General features: G+C 33.3%; 1 protein-coding gene, 1 long non-coding RNA gene and 1 other non-coding gene across 3 annotated transcripts; all 3 read right to left on the bottom strand.

Annotated features, from left to right (window-relative positions):
* Window positions 1–17,711: 17,711 nt before the first annotated feature.
* On the bottom strand, window positions 17,712–18,852 carry LOC124916618. Its single transcript, XR_007096895.1, has 2 exons — window positions 18,574–18,852; window positions 17,712–17,989 (listed from the first exon to the last, which is right to left on the bottom strand). It is a non-coding gene; the product is annotated as an uncharacterized LOC124916618 (long non-coding RNA).
* A 952-nt stretch (window positions 18,853–19,804) lies between these two features.
* Window positions 19,805–22,797, bottom strand: LOC124914589. The gene is made up of 3 exons (XM_047455172.1): window positions 22,596–22,797; window positions 19,996–21,148; window positions 19,805–19,916 (listed from the first exon to the last, which is right to left on the bottom strand). The coding sequence occupies exon 2, from the start codon at window positions 21,120–21,122 to the stop codon at window positions 20,001–20,003; it is 1,122 nt and encodes a 373-aa protein (XP_047311128.1). The 5' UTR covers window positions 21,123–21,148; window positions 22,596–22,797; the 3' UTR covers window positions 19,805–19,916; window positions 19,996–20,000.
* A 1,769-nt stretch (window positions 22,798–24,566) lies between these two features.
* On the bottom strand, window positions 24,567–24,640 carry TRNAR-UCG. The gene has a single exon. It is a non-coding gene; the product is annotated as a tRNA-Arg (tRNA).
* Window positions 24,641–24,875: the final 235 nt, after the last annotated feature.

The following is a 24,875-nucleotide window of genomic DNA, read 5'->3' as shown; positions in this document are numbered from 1 at the left end:
AGATTTTGTGGAGTCTAAATATGGGTAACAATTAGCTGTGTAATCACTAAGATTATGGAGGAATATATTGTGACTTGATTGCATCTTTGACTTGCAGATTTTGTAGAGTAAGATTGTCTGGTTCCTTAACATTGCCCCTCAAGATGGACCTTCCATTGAAGAGGCCAATCTTGGATAATAGGAACTCAAAACGCGGGCGAGGGAGAGGTTTGGTGAGGCCGTCGGCAAGCTGATCATGTCCACTGATGTGTTGTACCCAAAGTGTTCCAGCTTGGACTTGTTCACGAACAAAATGAAAAGCGAGAGCAACATGCTTCATTCGAGAGTGAAAAATCGGATTGGCGGAGTAATTTGTAGCACTTAAGTTATCACAATATATAACAGGTGTAGAAGGTAAGTGGATGTCGAGTTCTTGTAGAAAGGATTTTATCCAATTGAGTTCGGAAGTAGTGTCAGCAATGGCACGAAATTCAGCTTCGGTTGAGGATCGGGCTATCATTTTTTGTTTGCGAGATGTCCAGGAGATAGCATTTTTGTCGAGATATATGATATAACCTGTAGTGGAGATGAAGTTATCAACATCGCTTGCCCAATCCGCGTCACTAAAGACATGTAGTGATGACGGAGTATTGCGATGTAATTGCAAACCAAGGTGAGAAGTACCGTGAAGGTAGCGAAGGAGCTTCTTGAGAGCTGTCCAGTGAGCTTCTTGTGGGTGTTGCATGAACTGGGCTAACTTGTTGACAGAGTAAGCAATGTCAGGACGTGTGAGGTATAAATATTGGAGGCTTCCAACAGTAGAACGATAAGTAGTAGGATCACATGGAGGTGTGGAGGTATTTTGTAGCAGTTGAGGGTGAGCAAGCATAGGGGTAGTTGATGGTTTGCAGTCAAGCATGTCATGACGTTGAAGGAGGTCGTGTATGTACTTTCTTTGGGAGAGAAGGAGACCAGAAGTGTTGTGTTGTACTTCCATCCCTAAGAAGAAGGAAAGTTGCCCCAAGTCCTTGAGAGAAAAGCGTTTGGCAAAGTTGGAAATAAAAACCGAGACAAAATCAGGTGAAGGACCAGTTACGATAATGTCATCGATATAAACAAGTGCATATAGGAGATCGCCATTTTTTTTGTAAATGAAGAGAGAGGGGTCGGTGAGAGATGCTGTAAAACCGAATTGTAGTAGATAGGAGGTGAGGGCTGTAAACCATGCGCGTGGAGCCTGTTTTAACCCGTATATGGCTTTGTTTAAACGACACACATAAGAAGGGTTGTTAGTGTCGATGAAGCCGGATGGTTGCTGCATGAAGACTGTCTCTTGGAGATCACCTTGGAGAAAAGCGTTGTTGATGTCGAGTTGGCGTAATATCCAGTTGTGTTGGAGAGCAATTGAGAGGGTGAGTCGAATCGTGACTGGTTTGATAACAGGACTGAAGGTGGCAGAGTAGTCAAGACCAGCTTGTTGATGAAAACCTTTTGCGACAAGCCGAGCTTTGTATTTGTGAATCGTGTTATCAGGATTATATTTGATTATGAAGACCCATTTACAACCAATGACATTTCGAGCTTCACTAGGTGGTGCGAGAGTCCATGTATTGTGTTTCCGTAGAGCATTGTATTCAGCAAGAATAGCATCACGCCAATGAGGGATGGAGAGTGCTTGTTTGGGGGTGGTTGGTAGTGACGTGGGTGAGGAGATAGTGGTAAGTTGGGCATACATTGGGTTAGGTTTGGTTATGTTGTTTGTGAGACGAGTTACAGGATGAGGGAGAATGGGCAAAGGGGGGGGTGGATGTGGTGGCGTAGGAGGTGTGTTTTGTGGGGGTGTGGCATTAGTGGACGGTGTTGTAGGGTTATGTGATGGATGTGGTGGCGTAGGAGGTGTGTTCTGTGGGGGTGTGGCAATGGTGGATGGTGTTGTAGGGTTATGTGATGAAATAGGTATGAGAGGAGTGGGAAACCATTCGTGAGGTGAGGGAAGCGAAGTTGAATTTTGTTGGTTTGATAGACGGTGGAATGGAAAATCATGCTCAATGAAAGTGACATGACGAGAAGTGTAGATTTTGTTTGTGGTAAGATTTAGGCACAGAAAAGCGCTTTGAGTTAGGGAACGACCAAGATAAATGCATGGTTGAGATCGAGGATCTAGTTTATTGGAAGCATAGGGTCGTAGTAATGGGTAGCATAGACAGCCAAAGGAGTGTAATTGGGAATAGATAGGTTTGATATTTAGGAGTCGATAGTAGGGAGAGTCATTTTGTAAGGTTGGTGTAGGTAATCGATTTATGAGATACACAGCGGTGGAGAATACATGTGTCTAGTAAGTGACAGGTAGATTGGCATGAGATAGGAGAGAGAGACCAGTTTCGACAATGTGACGATGACGGCGTTCTGCATAGCCGTTGTGTTCAGGGGTATGGGGAGGTGTAGTAAGATGTGAGATGCCATTAGCGCGTAAGGTGGGAGCCAATTTGATGAACTCGCCTCCATTGTCAGAGAATAGGGTTATGATCGTTCTTTTGAAATAGTTTTCAACTAATTTTTTGAAGTCAAGAAAGACTATGAGAGAGTCGAATTTATTTTTGAGAGGGTAAAACCATACATATTTATTGTAATGGTCCACAAAGATTAGATAATATTTGTAGTTGTCATGTGAGAGGTAGGGTGAGGTCCAAACATCTAAAAATAATAATTCAAGGGGAGTTGTAGACGTAAGAGTGGATTGAGAGAAAGGAAGTTTGTGTGCTTTATTAATCTTGCAAGAATTGTAGTAATCAAGGGATGAAATTGAACCTAAATTACATAAATTTGAAATATAAGAAAAAAATTTAAATGACGGATGGCCAAGACGGTAATGCCATAGGAGAGAAGACGTGGTGGATAGCTTTGAAGTAGATGATGTGAGAGATGTTTGAAGGGAACATTTGTAGGAAGAAGACCAGGTGTACATGCCATGATTAAAAGTTCCTTGGAGTAGGATAGTGTTCGTGGAGATAGCCTTGAAACGAAAGGAAGAAGAGGTAAACTCAACTTGTGCATTATTATCAAGGCAAAACTTGGAGACAGAAATAATATTTTGTGCAATTTTTGGAACATAAAGAACATTTTGAAAGAGTAAAGATTTGTTTTGAGAGGTGATAGTGAATGAACCTGTGTGAGAGATTAGAAGAGATGAGCCATCACCGATGATAACATCATCGTTACCTGTATAAAGAGTGTGAAGGGATAGATTATCGAGATCATGTGTGACATGGTGAGTAACACTGCTATCTATAATCCAGTCACATGGAGGGGCGTGAGATGAATAGGCAGTGTTGGCTTGAGGACTAGTGTAGCGAGATTGACGTACAAAGGGTTTGAGTGTAAAGTTAGGATGGGCGCGAGAGAAGTGGCGACAGACGGAGATGGTGTGACCAGTGTAGCCGCAATAGTGGCAGACATCAGGTGATTTGGTGTTGGATGAGGAGGAGGGGTTGGGGTAGTGTGGTGAGGACTGTCGGCTGTTGTCTTTAGAGTATTGGGGTCGGGAGTAATTGTTATTTTGGCGAGTATTGGATGATGGTTTGTAGGTTGCGACAAAAGCGGTGGTAGGTGTTGATGAGGTGGAGTTGGTGTTGTCATGGAGTTTGGTGAGCTCATGATGTATGAGTTTTTCATGGAGAGCATCGAACGGGATGAGAGTATCTCGAGCTTCAAAGGTTTCGATGATGGAACGGTGTTGGGTTTGATCGAGCCCATTTAGAACCTTTACAATGATTTCTTCCGGATCTAGAGTTTTGCCTAGATTGGTCAGTTTAGTGGTGCATTGTTTTATTTGATGCATATAGTCAGTGATGGTTTGATCGGGTGTCTTTTTGATTGAGTCAAGTCGTTTCTTGACTTGGAGGATATGGCTGCGAGTAGGATTTGTGTAGAGAGATTTGAGAGCAGTCCATGCTTCATGAGATGTAGCAGTAGAGGCTACAAGAGGTGCGATCTTGGCGTCAAGAGTGCCGATGAGGGAGCCTAACAATAGTTAGTCTTGTCGAGACCATGAGGCGTAACTGGGATTAAGGGTGACAGTGTTGTCGTCTTTGGTGATTGTTGGTGGTGGGCATTTCTTTTCTCCAGTGAGGTAGTCAAATAGGCCGAAACCAAATAAGAATGACTTGATTTGGGAAGACCATTGTGTAAAGAATGTGGTGTTGTTTGTAGTTTTTAAGGGTTTGCATTGCGATAGGTTGACAAAGAAGATGGGATAGCCGGGGTCGGTAGGGTTTGGGAAGGAGAAGGCGTTTGATGACATTGTAGGATCTAGACTTCTGATACCATGTAGAGAAGATGTATGATTGAAAAGGAATAATTGTATATATGAATGAGAAATGTACAGGTTATTTATATTACAATTTGTTATATGTAAAGTCTAAATATGGGTAAGAATTAGCTGTACAATCACTAAGATTATGGAGGAATATATTGTGACTTGATTGCATCTTTGACTTGCAAATTTTGTGGAGTCTAAATATGGGTAACAATTAGCTGTGCAATCACTAAGATTATGGAGGAATATATTGTGACTTGATTGCATCTTTGACTTGCAGATTTTGTGGAGTAAGATTGTCTGGTTCCTTAACATCATGATTGTGGGTGTCATGCTAGTTCTCCTTTAATTATAAAAAAAATATTGTGTCTCATTAAGAGCAACATCTTTTCATGTAAGGTTACCTCTCTATCATTAAGTCTTGTCATGTATCATATTTTACTCACGAAACTATCCAAACATTGATCGAATATGTCCTTGGCCGAAGTATTTCTACATATTGCAGTCAAAACAAGGGCTGGGAATGACAAGGCAAAACTTTTAACACTATACTGAACATCATCTCAAAAGTTGATCGATGAGTTATCGCCTACAAAGAATCTACACTACTCACGAAACGATTTCCACATAGTAGATATGTTTCTCCAAACGCTACAAGCAGTTGGTCAGGAGTTTATTTTGTTGAACAATTCAAACCAATCTTTTCCATATTTGCATATGATCATATCAACCCATAAACATTAGGATTTAAAGAGAATCTGTTGCACCATTTTGACAAGAGAGCTTAATAAAATGAATCAAATATTTGATTCTCAAGACTCCTTGATCCTTCAATATTTTCACTTTATCCCAACTCACCAAATAAAACGAGGATTTAGAGGATCCTCAAAGAAATTTGCACATAATTTTTTTCATCTTCACGGTCTCACTCTTGAGAATAAGAAACAAAAACATCATGAAAGTGGGCGTATAAATCAATGCTCTCTTAATGAGAACCAAATGACCCCTTTTTGAAATCATATTAGTCTTTCAAATATGTAACTCTTCTCCATTTTAAAGATAATTGGGTCCCAGTAGGCTTTAGAGATGACTTTAGCACTTCCAAGATAAGTAGATGAAAATATTATAATGTCTAAGCCCAAAATATTTGTCAAAGATGTTTTTCTCCAAGTTAAAACAGAATCCGAGAAGAAAATATTAGAATTACCATTATTGACCCGCAATTCAGATAATGTTCCAAACAACCATAAAATATTACATAGATGCTTGATATTTTTGTGTGTATCATGTATCATGCACAATGCACAATACATCGTTAGTGAAGAACAGATGAGTAATGGAAAAAAAATGTACATTCTTACACCGCAATCTACTCCTCTAATGAGACCAACTTCTTCCTCAAACTTCAATATTCAAGATTTTTTAATATCTTTTGACAAAATGAAAATTTTGTGTTTCCAAATACCCATACTACATTCACACTTTGTTATGACACTTATTCTTGATACAACTTTGTTATGACTATCATTCTCCATAAAACTTGCATTACAATAATGGTTTCAAGAGAAGTATTTTGCCTTCGATATACCTGCCGACATTTCAAAATATATATATATATTTGTGAACATTATACATGAATAACAATAAATAAATAAATTAGTCCAACCTCTAAATCTTGATGGATTGACCATCAAATCTTAGCTTCAAATCCGCTATTAGAATTAGGGGTGAGCAAACGGGTAAACCCAACCCGTATTACCCAACCCATATTCAACCCAAATTAAATTTACCCAACCCATAATTCAACCCATATTATTTATTAATATGGGTTGGGTATGGGTTGGGTTGAGTATGGGTTGGGTAACCCAAATTATTTTATTATTATTTTTTATTTAACATGTATTTGACTCATTTAACACATTTTTATTCGTTTAACACGTTTTCACGTTTTGACATTTTTGATACGTTTTTCACATGTTTAACACGTTTTTGACACGTTTAACATGTTTTTGGCACGTTTAATACATTTTTGACACGTTGAACACGTTTTTCATGTTTTTGGCATGTTTAACACGTTTTTAACACGTTTAACATGTTTTTGATGCGTTTGACACGTTTGACACGTTTTGACACGTTTAACACATTTTGACACATTTTTGGCACGTTTAACACGTTTTAACACGTTTAACACGTTTTGACACATTTAACATATTTTTCACATTTTTGACACGTTTCACACGTTTTTCACGTTTTTGGCACGTTTTGACACGTTTAACACGTTTTTCACGTTTAACACGTTTTCAACACGTTTAATACGTTTTTCACATTATTGACACGTTTCACACGTTTTTCACATTTTTGGCACGTTTAACACGTTTTGACACGTTTTGAGACGTTGAACATGTTTTGACACGTTTAACACGTTTTTCACGTTTAACACGTTTTGACACGTTTTTCACGTTTTCGACACGTTTAATACGTTTTCGACACGTTTAATATGTTTTTCACACATTCAACACGTTTAACACATTTGACACGTTGGACACTATTTTCATATTTTGACATGTTTAACACATTTTTAACACGTTTGACACATTATTCACGATTATGACACATTTAACACATTTTGACACATTTTTCACGTTTATGGCACGTTTAACACGTTCTGACATGTTTAACATGTTTTTCACATTTTTCACATTATTAACACGTTTAACACGTTTGTAACATGTTTAACATGTTTTCACACGTTTTTCACGTTTTTGGCACGTTTAACACGTTTTGACACATATTCCACGTTTTTGGCACGTTTAACACGTTTTCCTCGTTTTGGCACATTTTGATACGTTTTACACGTTTTGACACGTTTAACATGTTTTTCACATTTTTGACACGTTTAATACGTTTTCACATGTTTAATGTCAAACGTGTGAAAACATATTAAACGTGTCAAAAATGCCAAAAATGTGTTAAACGTGACAAAAACGTGTTAACGTGCAAAAGAAATATGTTAAACATGTCAAAATATGTTAAATGTGTAAAACGTGTTAAAATGTCAAAAACGTGTTAAACGTGCCAAAAACGTGATAAACGTGTTAAACATGTTACAAACGTATTAAATATGTTACAAACATGTTAAACGTGTTAAGAATGTGAAAAACGTGAAAAACATGTTATATATGTCAAAAACGTATTAAACGTACCAAAATGTGAAAAATGTGTTAATGTGTGAAAAATGTGTCAAATATGTCAAAAACGTGTTTAACATGCCAAAAACGTAAAAACATATTAAATGTGTGAAACACGTGTTAAATGTGTGAAAAACGTGTGAAAACGTGTTAAACATATCAAAAACGTGTTAAACGTGCCAAAAACGTGAAAACCGTGTTAAACTTATCAAAATCGTGTTAACGTGTTAGTTATGTTAAAAACGTGTTAAACGCGCCAAAAAGGTAAAAAAAACGTGTTGTATTTGTCAAAAACGTGTTAAATGTATTAAATATGTCAAAAACGTGTTAAACTTGACAAAAACGTGTTATTAGTACGAAAACATGTTAAACATGTCAAAAACTTGTTAAACATGTCAAAAATGTAAAAACGTGTTAAACGTGTGAAAAACATGTTTTATTTGTGAAAGCGTGATAAAAATATTAAAAACGTGTTAAACGTGTGAAAAACGTGTTAAACATATCAAAAACGTGTTAAAATGTCAAAAACGAGTTAAACATGCCAAAAACGTGAAAAACGTGTTAAACTTATCAAAAACGTGTTAAATATGTTTAAAATGTGTTAAACGTGCCAAAAACGTAAAAATCGTGTTAAACTTATAAAAAACGTGTTAACGTGTTAGTTATGTTAAAAACGTGTTAAACGTGCCAAAAACGTAAAAAAACGTGTTAAACTTGTCAAAAACGTGTAAAACGTATTAAACATGTCAAAAACGTGTTCAATGTGACAAAAACGTGAAAAACGTGTTATTAGTGTGAAAATGTGTTAAACGTGTCAAAAACGTGTTAAACGTGTCAAAAACGTGTTAAACGTGTCAAAAACGTGAAAACGTGTCAAAAACGTGTTAAACGTGTCAAAAACGTGAAAACGTGTTAAAAATGTGAAAACGTGTGAAAAACATGTTAAACGTATGAAAAACGTGTTAAACGTGTTAAATGTGTGAAAAACGTGTTAAACGTGTGAAAAACATGTTATAAGTGAAACGTGTTAAAAATATTAAAAACGTATTAGATGTGTGCAAAACGTGTTAAACGTATGAAAATATGTTAAACATGTCAAAAACGTGTTCGACTTAAAGTTGGAAGATGATTAGTTTATATTGTATTAATAATAGAGAATTAAACTAAATTTATATAATTTGGGTAATTTGGGTAACCCTAACCCAACCCAAATTAAACTCAACCCAAATTTAACTCAACCCATACTCAACCCAACCCATACTAACCAACCCAAATTAATATTTTGGGTTTGGGTTAGGGTTGGGTTTGGGTAAACCCATATTATGCTCACCCCTAATTAGAATAGATTATTTTAAGGGAGAAATTAACAGAAAATAGCCCCATCCTAGCTAGAATTTGGATGTATCTTATTGCTTGATCATGACCCAATTAATCAATTATGAAAAATAATTTCATTTTAGATGTTTTGTTATCCAATTTTCATCCATCTAAGTTGTGACAAATAATTGAGTGGAATCCAGATAAGCTTCCCAAAAATGAAATGAAATCAAGATAAGGCTAGCTAGAACGTGCATACATTAATTCACCAAATCCCTAGATATTTTATCAATTCTTGAATGACTATACCCCAAAGATAATTGACCATCAATTGTCACCAAATTTAACATTAATGTGTCTTATGGACCAAAAATTAAACCTTTTGAAATGGATTGGGGAAGGTATACCATGGACAAATGATACTTTTTAAGTATTAGGGAATATTAATTAATTGTTAATTAAGCTTGGAAATGAATATGTGAAAGAAAAGCAAAATATGGTAATTTGAATTATTAAATACTTTATGTTTTTGGAAGGATAAAATTTATTTAATTGATTATTTAATCGTGAAAACTACAACATAATTTAAAATTTCATCCTAAACATAATGCAATTAATTACGGGTTATTATATTACTTTTTTAATATATTATTTATGAAAATCATAGACACATTATTTAGTAATTATATATGGAATATTATCCTAATAAAGATTAAATTCAATTACATATATTTGAATGAGTGCAATTGAAAATAAAATTAAAATTGGTAAGTCTAATTACAATCCAAAAGAATTAGTTTTGGTATTAAATTACAATTCAATTCTTAATTCTTATATTTACAATTCTAATTTTTATGTTTGAAAAAAAAATATAATAAAAATAATTTTAATTTTATATTATTAAAATATTAATTTTACACAACTTATTAGGATATCTCATGTTTCAAAAGATTCTCACTAAAAAAATCGTTTCAACATGTTAATTTTCTAAAATAAAAATATATATTAATTCGACATGTTAAAATTTCTAAATTCAAAACATAAAATATGGATTCAAAATATTAACTTCATATATATATATATATATATATATATATATATATATATATATATATATATATATATATATATATATATATATATATATATATATATATATATATATATATATATATATATATATATATATATATATATATATATATATATATATTCAAAATGTTAACTTACAAAACTATTAAAAAAGATTCTTTGACATTTTAAAATTCTAAATAAAAAAAAATATCAGTTGAACACGTTTATAACAAAATTGTAAATGATAAAATAATAAAATATTTTGTTTGTAAACATATAAAAAAAATAAATATTGGAATTATAATTTCAAATTAAAAAAAATGGAATTAAGAATTTTAAAATTACATTGATTTGAAATTTATAGTGAAATTTTTTTTTTTAAAATGAGAACATAATTTTAATTTTTAATCTTGAATTGGTGTCAAAGAATTGAAATTAGACTCCACTTCTAATTCAAATTCCACGTTTGTTAAACAGACTTAAAAGTGATTTATTAAAGTGTTAGGATAGGGTATAACAATAAAGACGGGGTCTGACTATGTTGAACGCTTACACACTTTGTTTGATATTAATTCTGTTAAAAGATAATATTCGTTTTTATTCTTCGCAAGTCGTCACAAACTCTTGAACCGAGTTCAAGTTGGAAATATATGTTTAGACTTGAAGCAACAGCGGAATGTGATTGAAAGGAATGAACACAAGAGACAAGAGATTTTATGGATGTTCGGAGTAGAAACTCATACGTCACCCTTCTTATCAACCTTGAAAAGGATATTCACTAAAAGATTTGGTTTGAATACAACACTTGTACAAACTCAGTCGGACAACCATGACTTAAACACTGTCTGTTTCTGAACTCCTAGCACACAACCCTCTATTGAATAGAAACAGATTCTGTCAACTTACAATACTGAGGACTTACAATAAAATTTAGCACTCTAAAAATCTTGAAGGCTTTTAGGACTTTTAGAGCTTGAGAGAGCAATGAAGAACGATATTTGAAAGGGTTGTAAAAGAAGTTAATCGTTAAAAAAACTTGTTAAGAAAATTGTCATTTATCTTCTTCTTAAATATGCAATCTGCAATGGACATATTTGCTTCAGAGGACGTCTGTCCTAATTTGATTGACTGAGTTCCAGAATGGTACATCAAGGAGGATGTTCTTTGATCTTTCATTAATGGGATTACAAGGTACGAGGAACGTATAGCTTAGAGGGTTTAACTTGTCTTGGTTCATAGTAGTCTTTTATAGGTCTGATTCTGATGCCGTATCATACTGCCCATAACGAATGCTTAATCGGGAGTTGAGATTTATCTGGTACAGGAAAGCGCTTAGTCAAAGTGCTGAATCTTGGAAAATACCGGAAGCGCATTGTTTAGAGTTAGAATGGTAAAATACCGGAGACTCTTAGAATAAAACCGAATTGATAAATTACCGGAGACATTTATCCAAAAACCGATTTGGATAAACTACCGGGTACGCTTCTTGATAAAATATTGTAAGCTTACAAACTACCGGACATGCCTTTGTAAACTACCGGATGCGTGCTTGATATAAAACCGGAAGCATAAAGTACCGGACGCGACCCAATATAAAACTAAAGTATAAAATATCGGACGCGCTTGATATAATACCGAAGTATAAAATAACGATTTCATATAATACCAGATACGTCTCGATATAAAATCGATTTGAAAAATACCGATTTCATATAATACTGGAGATTTGCAAAATACCGATTTCATATAATACCAGATACGTGTTTGTAAAATACCGAAGTCACAAACTACCGGATGCGTGTTTGTAAAATACCGAAGTCACAAACTACCGGATGCGCTTCCAATATAATACCGAAGTATAAAGTACCAAATAATAAAATACCAAATTGGAGATAAAAACCAGAAACGCCTCTTTTATAAACCGAAGTTTGATCAAATGTCGGATTTGATCAACTACCGGGCAGCTTTTCCTTTCCGGTTTTCTTCAATATGCACAGAATTGATTTAACATAATTCACTTCTTATTTATACACTTATAATTAATAATTTAATTTAACAATTTTTTCCTTTTTAATTATTTAAAATAAATATTCAAATTCTGATAATTTTATAATTGTTGGTTAATTATTCTAAGTTAATTAACTAATTTGATCTAACATGAAGAATATAAAAGATTATGAGATTATTTAGATATTTATAATTTGTAAGGAGATATATTTGTATAGAATTATAAATATTATTTATTATTTTGTTGATACACCGAATTAGTAAATAATTATATTAAGATATAATTAACATTTGTCTTAAGTTTAAGTTTGTATGATCAAATCTACAGATGAATTCTTCACCAGGTTTTCATTACCCTTAGTTATTTCAAATATTTTTAATGTTTTTCACTTGTTAATCAATGTATCTTATTGAGATATCACTTCACATTTTATTCTTCTTAGAGACTACAACCATCTTAGCCAAGTCGGTTGCAGAATTGTGAGTTTGTAAGGTTCACAATCTCTCTTCAATCTTCAATGCAATTTCTTGTTACCAACAAATTAACTAAATTTATCTTTGTTTAATTTGTTTTTATATTTTATTTCTTTTCCACACGCACATACATATGTATATTTATATATATAACCTTACAAAGTAAAAAAAAAAAAAAAGAGTAGATATTTTCTGGAGGTCACTTAGACCGTCTAGATATTTTCTCATGGTCACTTAAAGTTTAAGTTTCCTCTAAATCAATCAACTCAAAATTCTCACTTTTCAAAAATAATTACAAATATATATATATATATAAATTATGAATATACCTCCATTGTTAAAAATGACTCTATTATTGTGAATCATTTTGTGAATGAATGACTAAAAAGAGATAGAATGACATTTATAATTAGAGGCGTCAAATTAGGCTACTTTTATTACTTGATTGTTACCCTACATGGAATATGTGTCTTTTAATTATAATACCTACCTGCTAGATAAATAGTGAATCTCCTTAAAAATAATAATAGTAAAATAAATAAATAAATTGTCTCCGACATAGGAGGGGGAATTTGACGAAATAACCTAATAATGACTCTTTTTTGAAAAATGACCAAGGTTTAATAATTTTTTCAAAAATAACATTTTCGACCTATCTAAAATGATAACTTTGCATCACGTGACGAAATTTATTATTTATTATAAATTGCCCATTTTTTCATTTATTTCTTCCTCGTTCTCTCTCTTTTCGTTCTTCTTCGTCTTTTCTCTAAATCCTAAGCAGCGAGCGAACGACAAACACAATGGAGAACACGACGACGAACAAAACGACACACAAACGACTTGGTACGCGAAGACAAATTTTCCAGATCCGGTGAGCTTCAACATGATATCGCAATGCATGGAAAGCGAAGAGGCGGCACGGTCACGGTCGGGTCATGCTATCGCGGCACGCGAAGCGTGGAAGGTGAAGAGGCGGCACAGTCGCGGCACACCGCACGCGTAGCGTGAAAGCCGAATAGGCGGCACAATCGCGGCATGAGGTCGTAGTACGCCAAACGTGGAAGGCGAAGAGGTGGCACGGTCACGGGCACGCGAAGCATAAAGTCGAAGAGGTGGCACGGTCGCGGAAAGAAAATCAAGAGGAAAAACTAAAGATAGACTCGAATCCAGCCTCAATGATCTTAAGATTGAGCAAAACAACGACTGAAATCTGTTAGTTTCTTAATTCTCTTTGTTATATCAAAATAGCTAATTAACTTAGGATAATTAGCCAACAATTATAAATTATCAGGTTTTGAATATTTAGTTTAAATAATCAAAAAGGGAGAAATTGTTAAATCAAAGTATTAATTATAAGTGTATAAATAAGAATCGAATTGTGTTAAATCAATTCTGTGCAGATTGAAGAAAACCAGAAAGGAAAAGTTGTCCGATAGTTGATCAAATCCAGCATTTGATCAAACTTCGGTTTTATAAAAGAGGCGCTTCCGGTTTTATCTCCAAATCGGTATTATACAAGACCGGTTCTATATTGGAACCGTCCGGCATTTTACATTTCGGTATTTTACAAAGACGTATCCGGTATTATATGAAATCGGTATTTTGCAATATCGGTTTTATATTGAGACGTATCCGGTATTTTTTACTTTGGTTTTATATTGAAAGCACGTCCGATATTTTATACTTCGGTTTTATACTAGGACGCGTTCGGTATTTTATGCTTCCAGTTTTATATCAAGCACGCATCTGGTAGTTTACAAAGTCAGTATTTTACAAAGGCATGCCGGGCAGTTTGTAAGCTTCCGGTATTTTATCAAGAAGCGTACCCGGTAGTTTATCCAAATCGGTTTTTAGATAAACGTCTCCGGTATTTTATGCTTCCGGTTTTATATCAAGCACGCATCTGGTACTATATGAAATCGGTATTTTGCAATATCGGTTTTATGTCAACATGTGTTTGGTATTTTATGAGTTCGACTTTATATATCTTCGGTAGTTTATTAAGAGGCGCACCGGTAGTTTATCCAAATCGGTCTTTGGATAAACGTCTCCGGTAATTTATCAATTCGGTTTTATTCTAAGAGTTCCCAGTATTTTACCACTCGTACTCTAAACAATGCGCTTCCGATAATTTTACCACTCTGACTCTAAACAATGCGCTTCCGGTATTTTCCAAGTTCGGTACTTTAGAAAAGCACTTTTTGTACCTAATCAATCTTAGCTCCCAATTAAACTTCATTATGGGCAGTCTGACATGGCAGCAGAATCAGACTTATAAAAGACTACTATGAACCAAGACAAGTCAAACTATCTGAGATGTACGTTCCTCGTACCTCGTAATCCCATTAATGAAAATTTAGCTTACTATCATCCAAGTACAGACAAGATCAAAGAAGATCATCCTTGATGTACCATTCTGGAACTCAGCCAATCAAATTATGACAGGCGTCCTCTGAAGCAAATATGTCCGTTACATGCCCGTTGCAGATTGCATATTTAAGAAGATAGAGGACAATTTGCTTCACCAGTTTTTGAACGTTTAATTTCTTTCACAACCCTTTGAAACATCGTTCTTCACCGCTCTCTCAAGCTCTAAAAGTCCTAAAAGTCTTCAAGTTTGCTAGAGTGTTAAAATTGTATTACATACTGTTTATTCTTTGTGAGTCCTTAGTATTGTAAGTTGACAGAATTTGTTTCTGTTCAACAGAGTGTTGAGTGCTATGAGTTCGGAAACAGGCAGTGTTTAAGTTCTGGTTATTCGACTGGGTTTGTACAAGTGTTGTATTCAAACTAAATCTTCTAGTGAATATTCTTCTCAAGGTTGAGAAGAAGGGGTGACATAGGAGCTTTTACTCCGAACATCCATAAAATATTTTGTTCTTTGTGTTCATCTTCTTTTCAATCTCATTCTGATGTTGCTTCAAGTCTAAACAAATAGTTCCGCACTTGAACACAGTTCAAGAGTTTGTGACGACTTACGAAGAATTGAAACGGATATTAACTTCTAATAGAGTTAATATCAAACGAAGTGTGTAAGAGTTCAACATAGTCAGACTCTCGTCTTTATTGTTGTACCCGATCCTAATACTCTTGCAATTTCCCTTGAATATGTTTACAGTTAGTTTCTATTGAACAATGAGTTTGGTTGATCCTTTTGAAAACATACTGAAGATTATATAAAAAAGAATTTCTTATATAAAATGTAATACAAAATATTTTCAAACAACTTATACATACTCTATTTTGAATATAATTCTTTCTACAGCTATTGTTTGCTAACAGAAATATTGTTCAATACATTTTGTTCAATACATTAGACAATCTCATATTGTTTAACAAACTAACAACTTCAAATTGACACGAGAGTTTCATCTTATAATCATATCAGCTTCATGATCAATGCATGGGTTGATAATTGCTATACATTATTCATACAAAAGAAACAAAACAATGTTCTGTGTGGAGTGGTGGGAGATGTTGGCAAAACATAATTTGAGGGACTAGCTTCAGATAAAGAGATTCAACAATAAAGGGTTGAAAATTCAAGATTTAACAAAACAAAAAAAGTACAAAATAATGAAGAAACTGAAATTTTGTTTACAAAATAATCTTAGTTTCCAGATATTATTGCACTCATATGGAAGAAACTTAGAGATATTTACAAAATACACATGAGCAAAATACATGTGTCGAGACCACGTGCCTCTACTGTGTCGCTTCTTCGCCTTCCACGCTTGGCGTGACGTGACTACATGTCACGACTATGTCTCCTCTTCGCCTTCCACGCTTTGTGTGACGCGGCCGTGGCCGTAACCGCACTGCCTCTTTGTCTTCTACGCTTCGTGTGGCCGTAACCGCACCGCCTCTTTGTCTGCCGTGACCATTCTGCCTATTCGCCTTCCATGCTTCACGTGCCGCGACTGTGTCGTCTCTTCGCCTTCCACACTTCGTGATATCATGTTAAAGCTCACCGGATTTGAGAAATTTGTCTTCGCGTACCCAAGTCGTTTGTGTGTCATTTTGTTCGTCGATGTGATACGTTTGTCGTTCGCTCACCACTTAGGGTTTAGAGAGAATGGGAGAATAGTGAGAAGAGAGAGAACGAGGAAGAAAAAATGAAGAAAAAAATGAATATATATTAAGGACATCCCTTCGCGTCACGCGATGTAGGCTAACGTGACGCGAAGGATTTTTCGTACAAGAGGATCATTTTTTCATACTTTATCAAGCCTTGGTCATTTCCCAAAATGATGTAATTATTTGAGTCATTTTGTCAAATTTCTCCACGGTTAATAGTGAAAAGAATTAAATGTATTAATATATAATTAAACAAAATTTATTTTAAAAAATAAATAGAATATTTTGATTGATAAGTTAATTAAATTAATTAATGAAGAGATACGTGTGAGAAGATGATAAGTTTTATCACTTTTTTTACATTTTATATTTTTCAAAACAATCATATAGCTAAATCGATTCTAGATTTTATAGACATTGCACTTTTTTATTTACCACCCGAAAACCTATTACAACATTTAATCTCGTCTGTTTAAGGCTTTAGGAAGCCATTGCTTCAAAGAGTCCTCATCTTACAAAGCAAAATCACTGCATCTCAAACTTTCTCTATAAAAAAACGTGGTATTTTTTTTACCACTTCCTCTCAATCAGCTTCAAAATTGTCATTAATCATACTTCTCCTTGACCTCTCATTCTTTCCCAAAAAACAATCAAACATAAAATTTAACTCACTTTGAGCCTTGACAGTTTGTTTCCCAAAAATTCAAAATATTTCCAAGGCCAATGAGCATGAAAATATAGAGAATCTTTATTCCCAACTAATATTGGATCTTGTTTAAGAAACTCAATTTGTCTCAAATAAAAGCTGATGAAGGCATCATACCAACCAGATATTTTTTCAAGGCCTTCTATAAAGGGTTCCATAACTGTGTAGGGCACCATTCAAGCCTAACTCTGAAATATTTCTTTACTGGAAATGGAATTAGGTCTAATGGGTTCATGAATATGAATTGAGCCTCAAAAACAAAATGAAGAATGGATGTTTCATGAATGTCATTAACAATATCCCCAAGTGATAATGAGCTTCTTCCAGCCTCAATGGTGATGTCTTCAAATGATGGATCGTCGATCCAAAAATGCAAAGTTTATTCAGTTTAACAAATTAACCACACAACTAATACTTCATACTTGGTAGATAATATTTTTTTAACTAAGCTTAAACCCATTACAACTCTTATAAAGATCTGTTCATGCCTCATAGCATATATCTTCATATCTTCATCCATTGATAAGGTTTTCACGAGCTTTTAGAAATTGCTAGTCTGGATTCATCTAGATTTAGGAATTCCTAACCTTCCGTTTATTATTATCCACCCTAAATCTATACATGAATTTCAACTCAAGATAAGCATCTACATCATTATTAATATCAAAACAAGAAAACATCATTAGTATATTGTCAAGAAATAAGAATAACTATCATATCAAAATCATCTCAGGCAAGCATGCATGCATATCATCATCATTAATTTCAAAATCATCTAAAAACCCAGTTACATGCCAATGCAGCCTTCAATGAGTGTTCCTCAAGCACAAATCACTTGAATCCTGTACACTTCAAAAGCAAGATAACAATGTAATAATAGACAAAAAGAAATTGGAATAGGTAATAATAGCAAGTCATCATAGCAAAACATTGGGCATGTTAAACCCAATTGGAAACACTTATCTGGATCCATTTCCAAATGAAGAAAGGTTGGGAAACAAAATTTAGTTTTAGACACATTAAAATTTTAATTTTGTTGTTATATTTGGAAACGAATCCAAATTCATACACGAAAACAATAAGTGTTTCTTCTCAAATCAAATGAGAAATAACCACAATTACATTTGAATTTGTTTTTGACTAAGGCCTTGTTTGATCTTGGGTTATTTAAATAACCAAGTGACTATTTTCAAATAATCTTGTTAATCTATGCTAATGAAAATTGTGTTTTTGTGTAAAAAGACATTAAGTGTATAAATATAAAATGAAAAAAACAATTTTTTTAAAGAAATTAATAGAGTATTTTGGTTAATGATGTGATTGATGAGTAGATTATTCATTTAATAGTGGGTTATTTGAAACTCAAATAATCCTCATAAAATAAGGCCTAAATTTAAATCGATATACAAAGTGTTTCCAAAATTTCTACTTACATGATATTTATGGACAACGTGACATACCCCCATCATAAAATGTTAGTTTCTCTTATCCTTAAGGTATGTGTTGGCATTCTTTCCCCCCAAGTAGTAGCCGAGCATTTGCTCGATGAGATGACCTTAGTTGAGGAACCCATGGGGAAGCCTACGACAATTGAAATTCATGTAAAGGACAAAGTTTGTTCGAGTGAAGATTTTATGACAAATGGCCTGCTCTTTCATTTCCTCCACAATTATCATCCATGAATTACAATAACATTGCCTTGCTGCAAGCAAATAGCATGATATGATCAATTGGTATAAAAAGCTGATACCATTTGCCAAAAATTACATTGATCTACAAAGTATGATTGTGAAAATAAAAAATTATATACTAAACGAAACAAACAAATTACAATATAATTTAAATTATTATCTATGAAATAATTTATATACCAAACGAAACAACAAAAATCACATATAATCTTAGATCATGATCCAAAAAATAATATGAATCAAAAATTAATATTCAGATCAATTTCAATTTCAATTTTTGTAAATTTTGAATGAGATTATGATTCTATCAAAATACTAGTTTCAAAATAGGCTCATCATCAGCCAGCTTTAAGCATTTCAGCACACAAGTTTGGTGTACTTGAACCATTTCAAAATGCAAGTTCAGTCTAGGTTTCAAATAAAAGGTCCCACATATTTCACTGAAATAATTGCTTAAAAAATTCAAATAAAGAACTCTCGTACAAATGTATCCAACTGTATCATATTTTAATATCAACTTTTTTCTCCCATGTATGCAATTGTACTGCCCCAGAATTATTTGAATAATCAAGTGGTTATTTCCAAATAATTTTGTTTTGATGTAGGTTATTTGAAGTTATTTGGGTATAGTATTAGGGTTATAATTATATAACGAAATAATAATTTACAAAATAAAGGGTGTTTTGGTGATAATTTGAATGATGTGATTGATGAGTAGATTGTTGATTGGATAGTGGATTATTGGAAATTAATCTCAAATGACTCAAGTCAAACAAGGCTTACATGAGAAAATTGCTAAGAGATGAACGCCCTTTATGCAAAAAGTTACAAAAACAATGTGCAGATCAGTCTATATCAAGCTGAAATGAAGGTCAATGAAAACAAAAATAAGGAGGAACAAATATCATCGAACGAAAATGAAGAGACACTATTTAGCTGAGAATATTAAAACTGATTGTGGAAAACAAAATTTTGACTTTTATTACTCACCTTATCTTGCTTATGATTCAAGATGTTCTCCTGAAACCAGTGAAATTTTAGTAAAGCTTGTCATTTGGCATTTAATTTGAGAGTCCCCATCTTTGCTGCACAGAATAATATCAAACATAAAAAAAAATGCTGACTTAGCATTCTAAATTCCGCTACATGTATATAAAATTGTACCTTCATTATATCTGAAATGAAAAAAGCAGACACCCATTATCCCAGCGTAATTTAATCTCTCTTCCAATAGTAAGCTCCTTTTCACGAACAATTTTACCCCATTTACCGACAAGATTGTAGTAGCTCCCACGCCATCTCAACTTCATTGTATAAAGCTCACCATTATCGTAATCTTGAGCATTAATAGTTAACTGCCTTTCATTTCTCAGTTGATCTCGTGCTTGGAGAGGCCAATATACTACAATATTATTTTCAACAGCCTTTCCAGGTAACGTGAGAAACGGGTGATTTGTATCAATATCCGATAATGTTAGAGCCTTTCTAATTGGCCAATAATCTAATCCTGGGGGTATTGCAACAATCTGTTCTTGTGGAACTGAGAAATGTAAACACTTATTCCAGCAACGCATTTTTATTTCTTTCCCAACACCAAGTCCCCTCCTCCGAATGATTTTTCCCCATTTCCCAATAAGATTATAATTATTCCCGCGCCATTTCAGCTTCATTTGATAAAGTTCTCCCGTGTCATCATCTCGTGCAGTCATATCTACTTGTTCATCATTTCTAAGACATTCTCGTTCTTGTTCTGTTAAATGAACAAGAATATGTTCATCAACAGGTCGTCTAGGCAAAGGGAGGAAAGGGTGGTTAGTGTCTACATCTGATAATGTCAAAACTTTTTTAATAGGCCAATAAAGTGGCTCTTGAAGTGGTACAACAGGTTGGGGTGGTTGGACTAAACGAACATTAATCTCTTGAGGGACAGTAAAATGCAACCAACCATTAACCCAACGAATCATTATTTCATTACCAACACCAAGTCCTTTCCCTCTAACAACTTTGCCCCATTTCCCAATAAGATTGTAATAGCTCCCACGCCACTTCAGCTTCATCTGGTACTTATCACCATTATCATCATCTTGAACATTAATGGTTACATGATGTATGCTTCTTAAATGGTCTTGATCAAACGGTGTTAAATGTACAAGAATATGATCTTCAACTGCTTGTCGAGGAAGAGTGAGGAATGGGTGAGTGACATCCACATCAGATGACGTGAGAGTCTTCCTTATAGGCCAAAGGTCTTGTCCCTGTAAGACGGTGTTGCTATACATAGTGCCTCTCATTGATGACTTTGTTTCTAGTTTAATCCCTGGAGTCAGTTCAATGAAGAAAGAAACTTATTTATTATGTCTAGTAGCCACTTGATTTGAGCTCAATGCCTCATTATATGTACAACCATTCAATCATAGAAAATAATCATCAGAAGAAATAACCATCTGACTTTTACTATGCATACTTACTATAATTAATGAGATTTAAAAGAATTAGCATGTGCATTGGGTATTTTTAGCATTTTGGTGACCTGAAAATTGTAATTAGACTGGTTATGGGCGTAGTCCAGAAAAGCCAATAAGATAGTTAAAAAATATTAGCATAAAAATAATAGTAGATAAATATTGCAAATATGTGAAATAAAGTTGGAAATTTTATTCTATATTCTCATCTACTTACTACAAATTCATTCATTTCTATGTAAGATTGAAATTTCTCATATCAGAATGTTCCTTATATGCTGTTTTTGTATAAGCGTCATTGTGGACCTCAATTTCAACAAAATAATCAAACTACATAGCCTTAAACATTTCATATCTTGCATAACCTTAGTCAATCAAGCATTACGGACAAAAAGACTAGGTTATGTGCTATTATTGCAGATTCATCAATTACTTGCATCAAAGATTCAAATAAACATTTTCAATATGATGTATCTAACAAGACAAAATTCGATCTAGATATTGAACATACACATGCAAGCAATAAGTCTCGCAATTTCCTCAAGATGTTTTTAAAGAACCACAGAGGTTTTAAGCACTAATTGGGACTTATGATGTAAAATGATATTTACAAAATGAAATAGTGAATAAACTTTCTGTGTAGGTTTATGAAGGACAGTGATTGATGTAATACGAAATGGAGGTTACAAAAAACATAAAACAGTGGTCAATCAGAAGTTTTAATCTTGGAAATTTGAAAAAGATAATTTCTGAATATATGACAATAAGCAATGCAGATTACAGCAAATGCATTATATAATCTTTGTCTAGCAAGAATTTCAATCTTGAGTATAGAAGATAGAAAACAAATATTTAATCAAAGCACTTTAGTGACTTATCAGCATTTCATGCAGTATAAAGATGTTAATTTCATGTTAATTGAGCTGAAAATGCAGACCTGCAATAGTTATCTTCAAATTCCTTGAATCCAAGTCTAAGTGTGTGTCTGTGTGTGTGTGAGAGAGAGAGAGACCATGACTCAGTCAGAAAAGCAAATTTCTGTGCAGCTAAGCTATCTATACACACAAAGATAAAAAATGGGGGACATTTATAAGTACACTAGAGAACTCTTTAAGAATCGGAATTCCGGTCTCCTTTACAGCACACAATCGCGAAAAGGCAAACACCCAGCAATGTAGAGAAGAAATGCATAACAATGACCGTAAAATACTCACAAAGCACAGCAAAATCGAGAAAAAGAATGTTGAAATCCAAAGACAGAAGATACGGAGCTGTAAGCCTGTAACTGAGATGAAAAATTACCTGATCGGAAGATGTATATGAAGATTAAACGAAAAGGGTAAAAGGGTTGTGATTTGCAAAGCAAAAAGTGATGGGGAAAAAGCGGATGAGACAAGATGATCTGAGAAAGAGAAAGAGAGAAGGAATTATGGTCAATATTTGCGTGAACACAAGGATCGGAAAACTCACAGTAAATTGCTAAGAGAGCACATGGAAATGTATAATTTGGATTAAGTCCCCTAAGCTTAGCAAGAATGACAAAATCTACCTCAAACTTTAAACTATACAACTCTTAAATTGTTTAAATTGTTTAAATTGCTGAGTTAATTTTTTTAATTTTATGTTTAAATTGTTTTGGATATGTATAGAATTTAATTGAAATGTTTTAAATATATATAAATTAACAAACACTTTTAAAATATCCGTATAGTATTTCGGTGTTTGGATCAGATATTTTACTTGATTGAGAATGTGGATTGAAAATGAAAACCAACAAGACGAGACCAATCATATTTTATTTGGAAAAAATTAAGGACGAAAATTATTATTCGTCTTAAAGTTTTTGTGATTTTCTATTCGAATTATCATGTTTGAACGATTTTTTCCTGTTTGATAGATAATTGACCGGGGATGAAACGAGAATGTTATTTGTGTCTCTACCTCGAACACTAATAAAATAAAATAAATAATAATTTTTAATATTTTATAAGAGTTTGAGTTTTATTTTTTAACAATAATATAGATTTGTAATATATTAGACTATATATTGTATAAAAAATAATTTCATAGTAAATAATTCAATTATAAAAAAATAGTATATTAAATAATATTGTATAAATTGTATTACGCGTAGATTTTTAAGTGAAACGAGACGGAAATAATAGTAAAAATAAAATCTCGAAATAGAATAAGATGAGAATGATAAGTTCATTCCCCGTTTCGATCCGTCTCATTGTCATCCCTAATATAGATATAGTTGATTGTAGAATTGTATCAAATTAAAAAGGATAAATAAATATTTAAATTTAAAATATAAACCTAGTGGAAAAGATAAATAATCCACTTAAATTTTACCATGTATATTCTAAAGTTTTCATAAAAATACATCTAATAGTTGTTTGAGTGAGATAAATGATTTGTTCATAACTTATTGCTTGCTTCATTTGCAACTATAGTCTTACAGATGATTTTATTTGAGATTAATATTTTCTAATTTTGTTCCTTAAAAAAAAACAGATAAGTGACGTATTTGGATTTGGATTGTATGCAAACTTTCATTAAATCCTTTTCATCCTCTATTCAATTCATCTCTTTTCTTGTTCCTTAACATAGCTCCAATCAAAGATATCATTAGTTTCTTGTACCTAGGGATGGCAATTTGAAACCGCCCCGCGAAAACCGAACCGAATTGCCCCGTTTGGGATGGTTTTTCCCCGAAACCGAATGGGAATGGGGCGGGGATGGTATTTGTGTCCCCCGCCCCGACCCGCCCCGATTTTACTCTGAATCTACCCCGAATCTGCCCCGAACACCATAAACATAATTAAATATATTAAATTATCAATATATTTATTTATTCACTATATTTTATAAGAGTAGTAATGTTATTTCTTTATAATAATATAAATTTTAATATATTATAATATATATTATATTAAAAAACTTGTTTATATAATTTTATTGTATAATTTTTATTTTATTTTAAATAAAAATAATTATAAACGGTGCCCCGCGGGATTCCCCGAAACCGAAAAAAACCGAACGGGGCGGGGATGGTATTAAAAAATTCCCCAAAATTAAAACGGTGCGGGGATGGTAAATGCATTCCCCGCCCCGAACCGCCCCATTGCCATCCCTACTTGTACCTTCACATAGCTCCAATGAAACATATCATTAGAATACATGATACATCAAAATTATCCAATTTTACACAAAGACTATTGTAAGGGGTACCCTTTATTTTTTCAATATATTAAGTAAGGTTAAAAAAAACGACCACAGTGGGAGTCGAACCCACGACCTTCTGATCCGAAGTCAGACGCGCTAATCCACTGCGCTATGCGGTCATATGTTTATAATTATATTATCAATATAATTGAACAGTGTCATATTGATATCATAATTCCAAATCAATTATTATTTTTTAAATTCTGAAACAATCACCATTTTGTTTAACAACCAATAAAATACCACTCAACAGTTGATGATGAAGACTAGATTTTTAAAATGTATAAAGGAAGCAAAATGTAGGTTTTAACTGTTGCTAAGATTGTTTGCATGTGTTTATTTATTTATTTATTT

The sequence above is a fragment of the Impatiens glandulifera genome, chromosome 9 (assembly GCF_907164915.1).
Source record: "Impatiens glandulifera chromosome 9, dImpGla2.1, whole genome shotgun sequence".
In the NCBI taxonomy this organism is placed as follows: Eukaryota; Viridiplantae; Streptophyta; class Magnoliopsida; order Ericales; family Balsaminaceae; genus Impatiens; species Impatiens glandulifera.
Note: the sequence above shows the minus strand (reverse complement) of the source record. Positions and strands in the feature narration are given on the sequence as shown.

Excerpts from the sequence above, each read along its gene's own strand:
- LOC124914589 (XM_047455172.1), bottom strand. The coding sequence starts at position 21,122 with ATGAGAGGCACTATGTATAGCAACACCGTCTTACAGGGACAAGACCTT.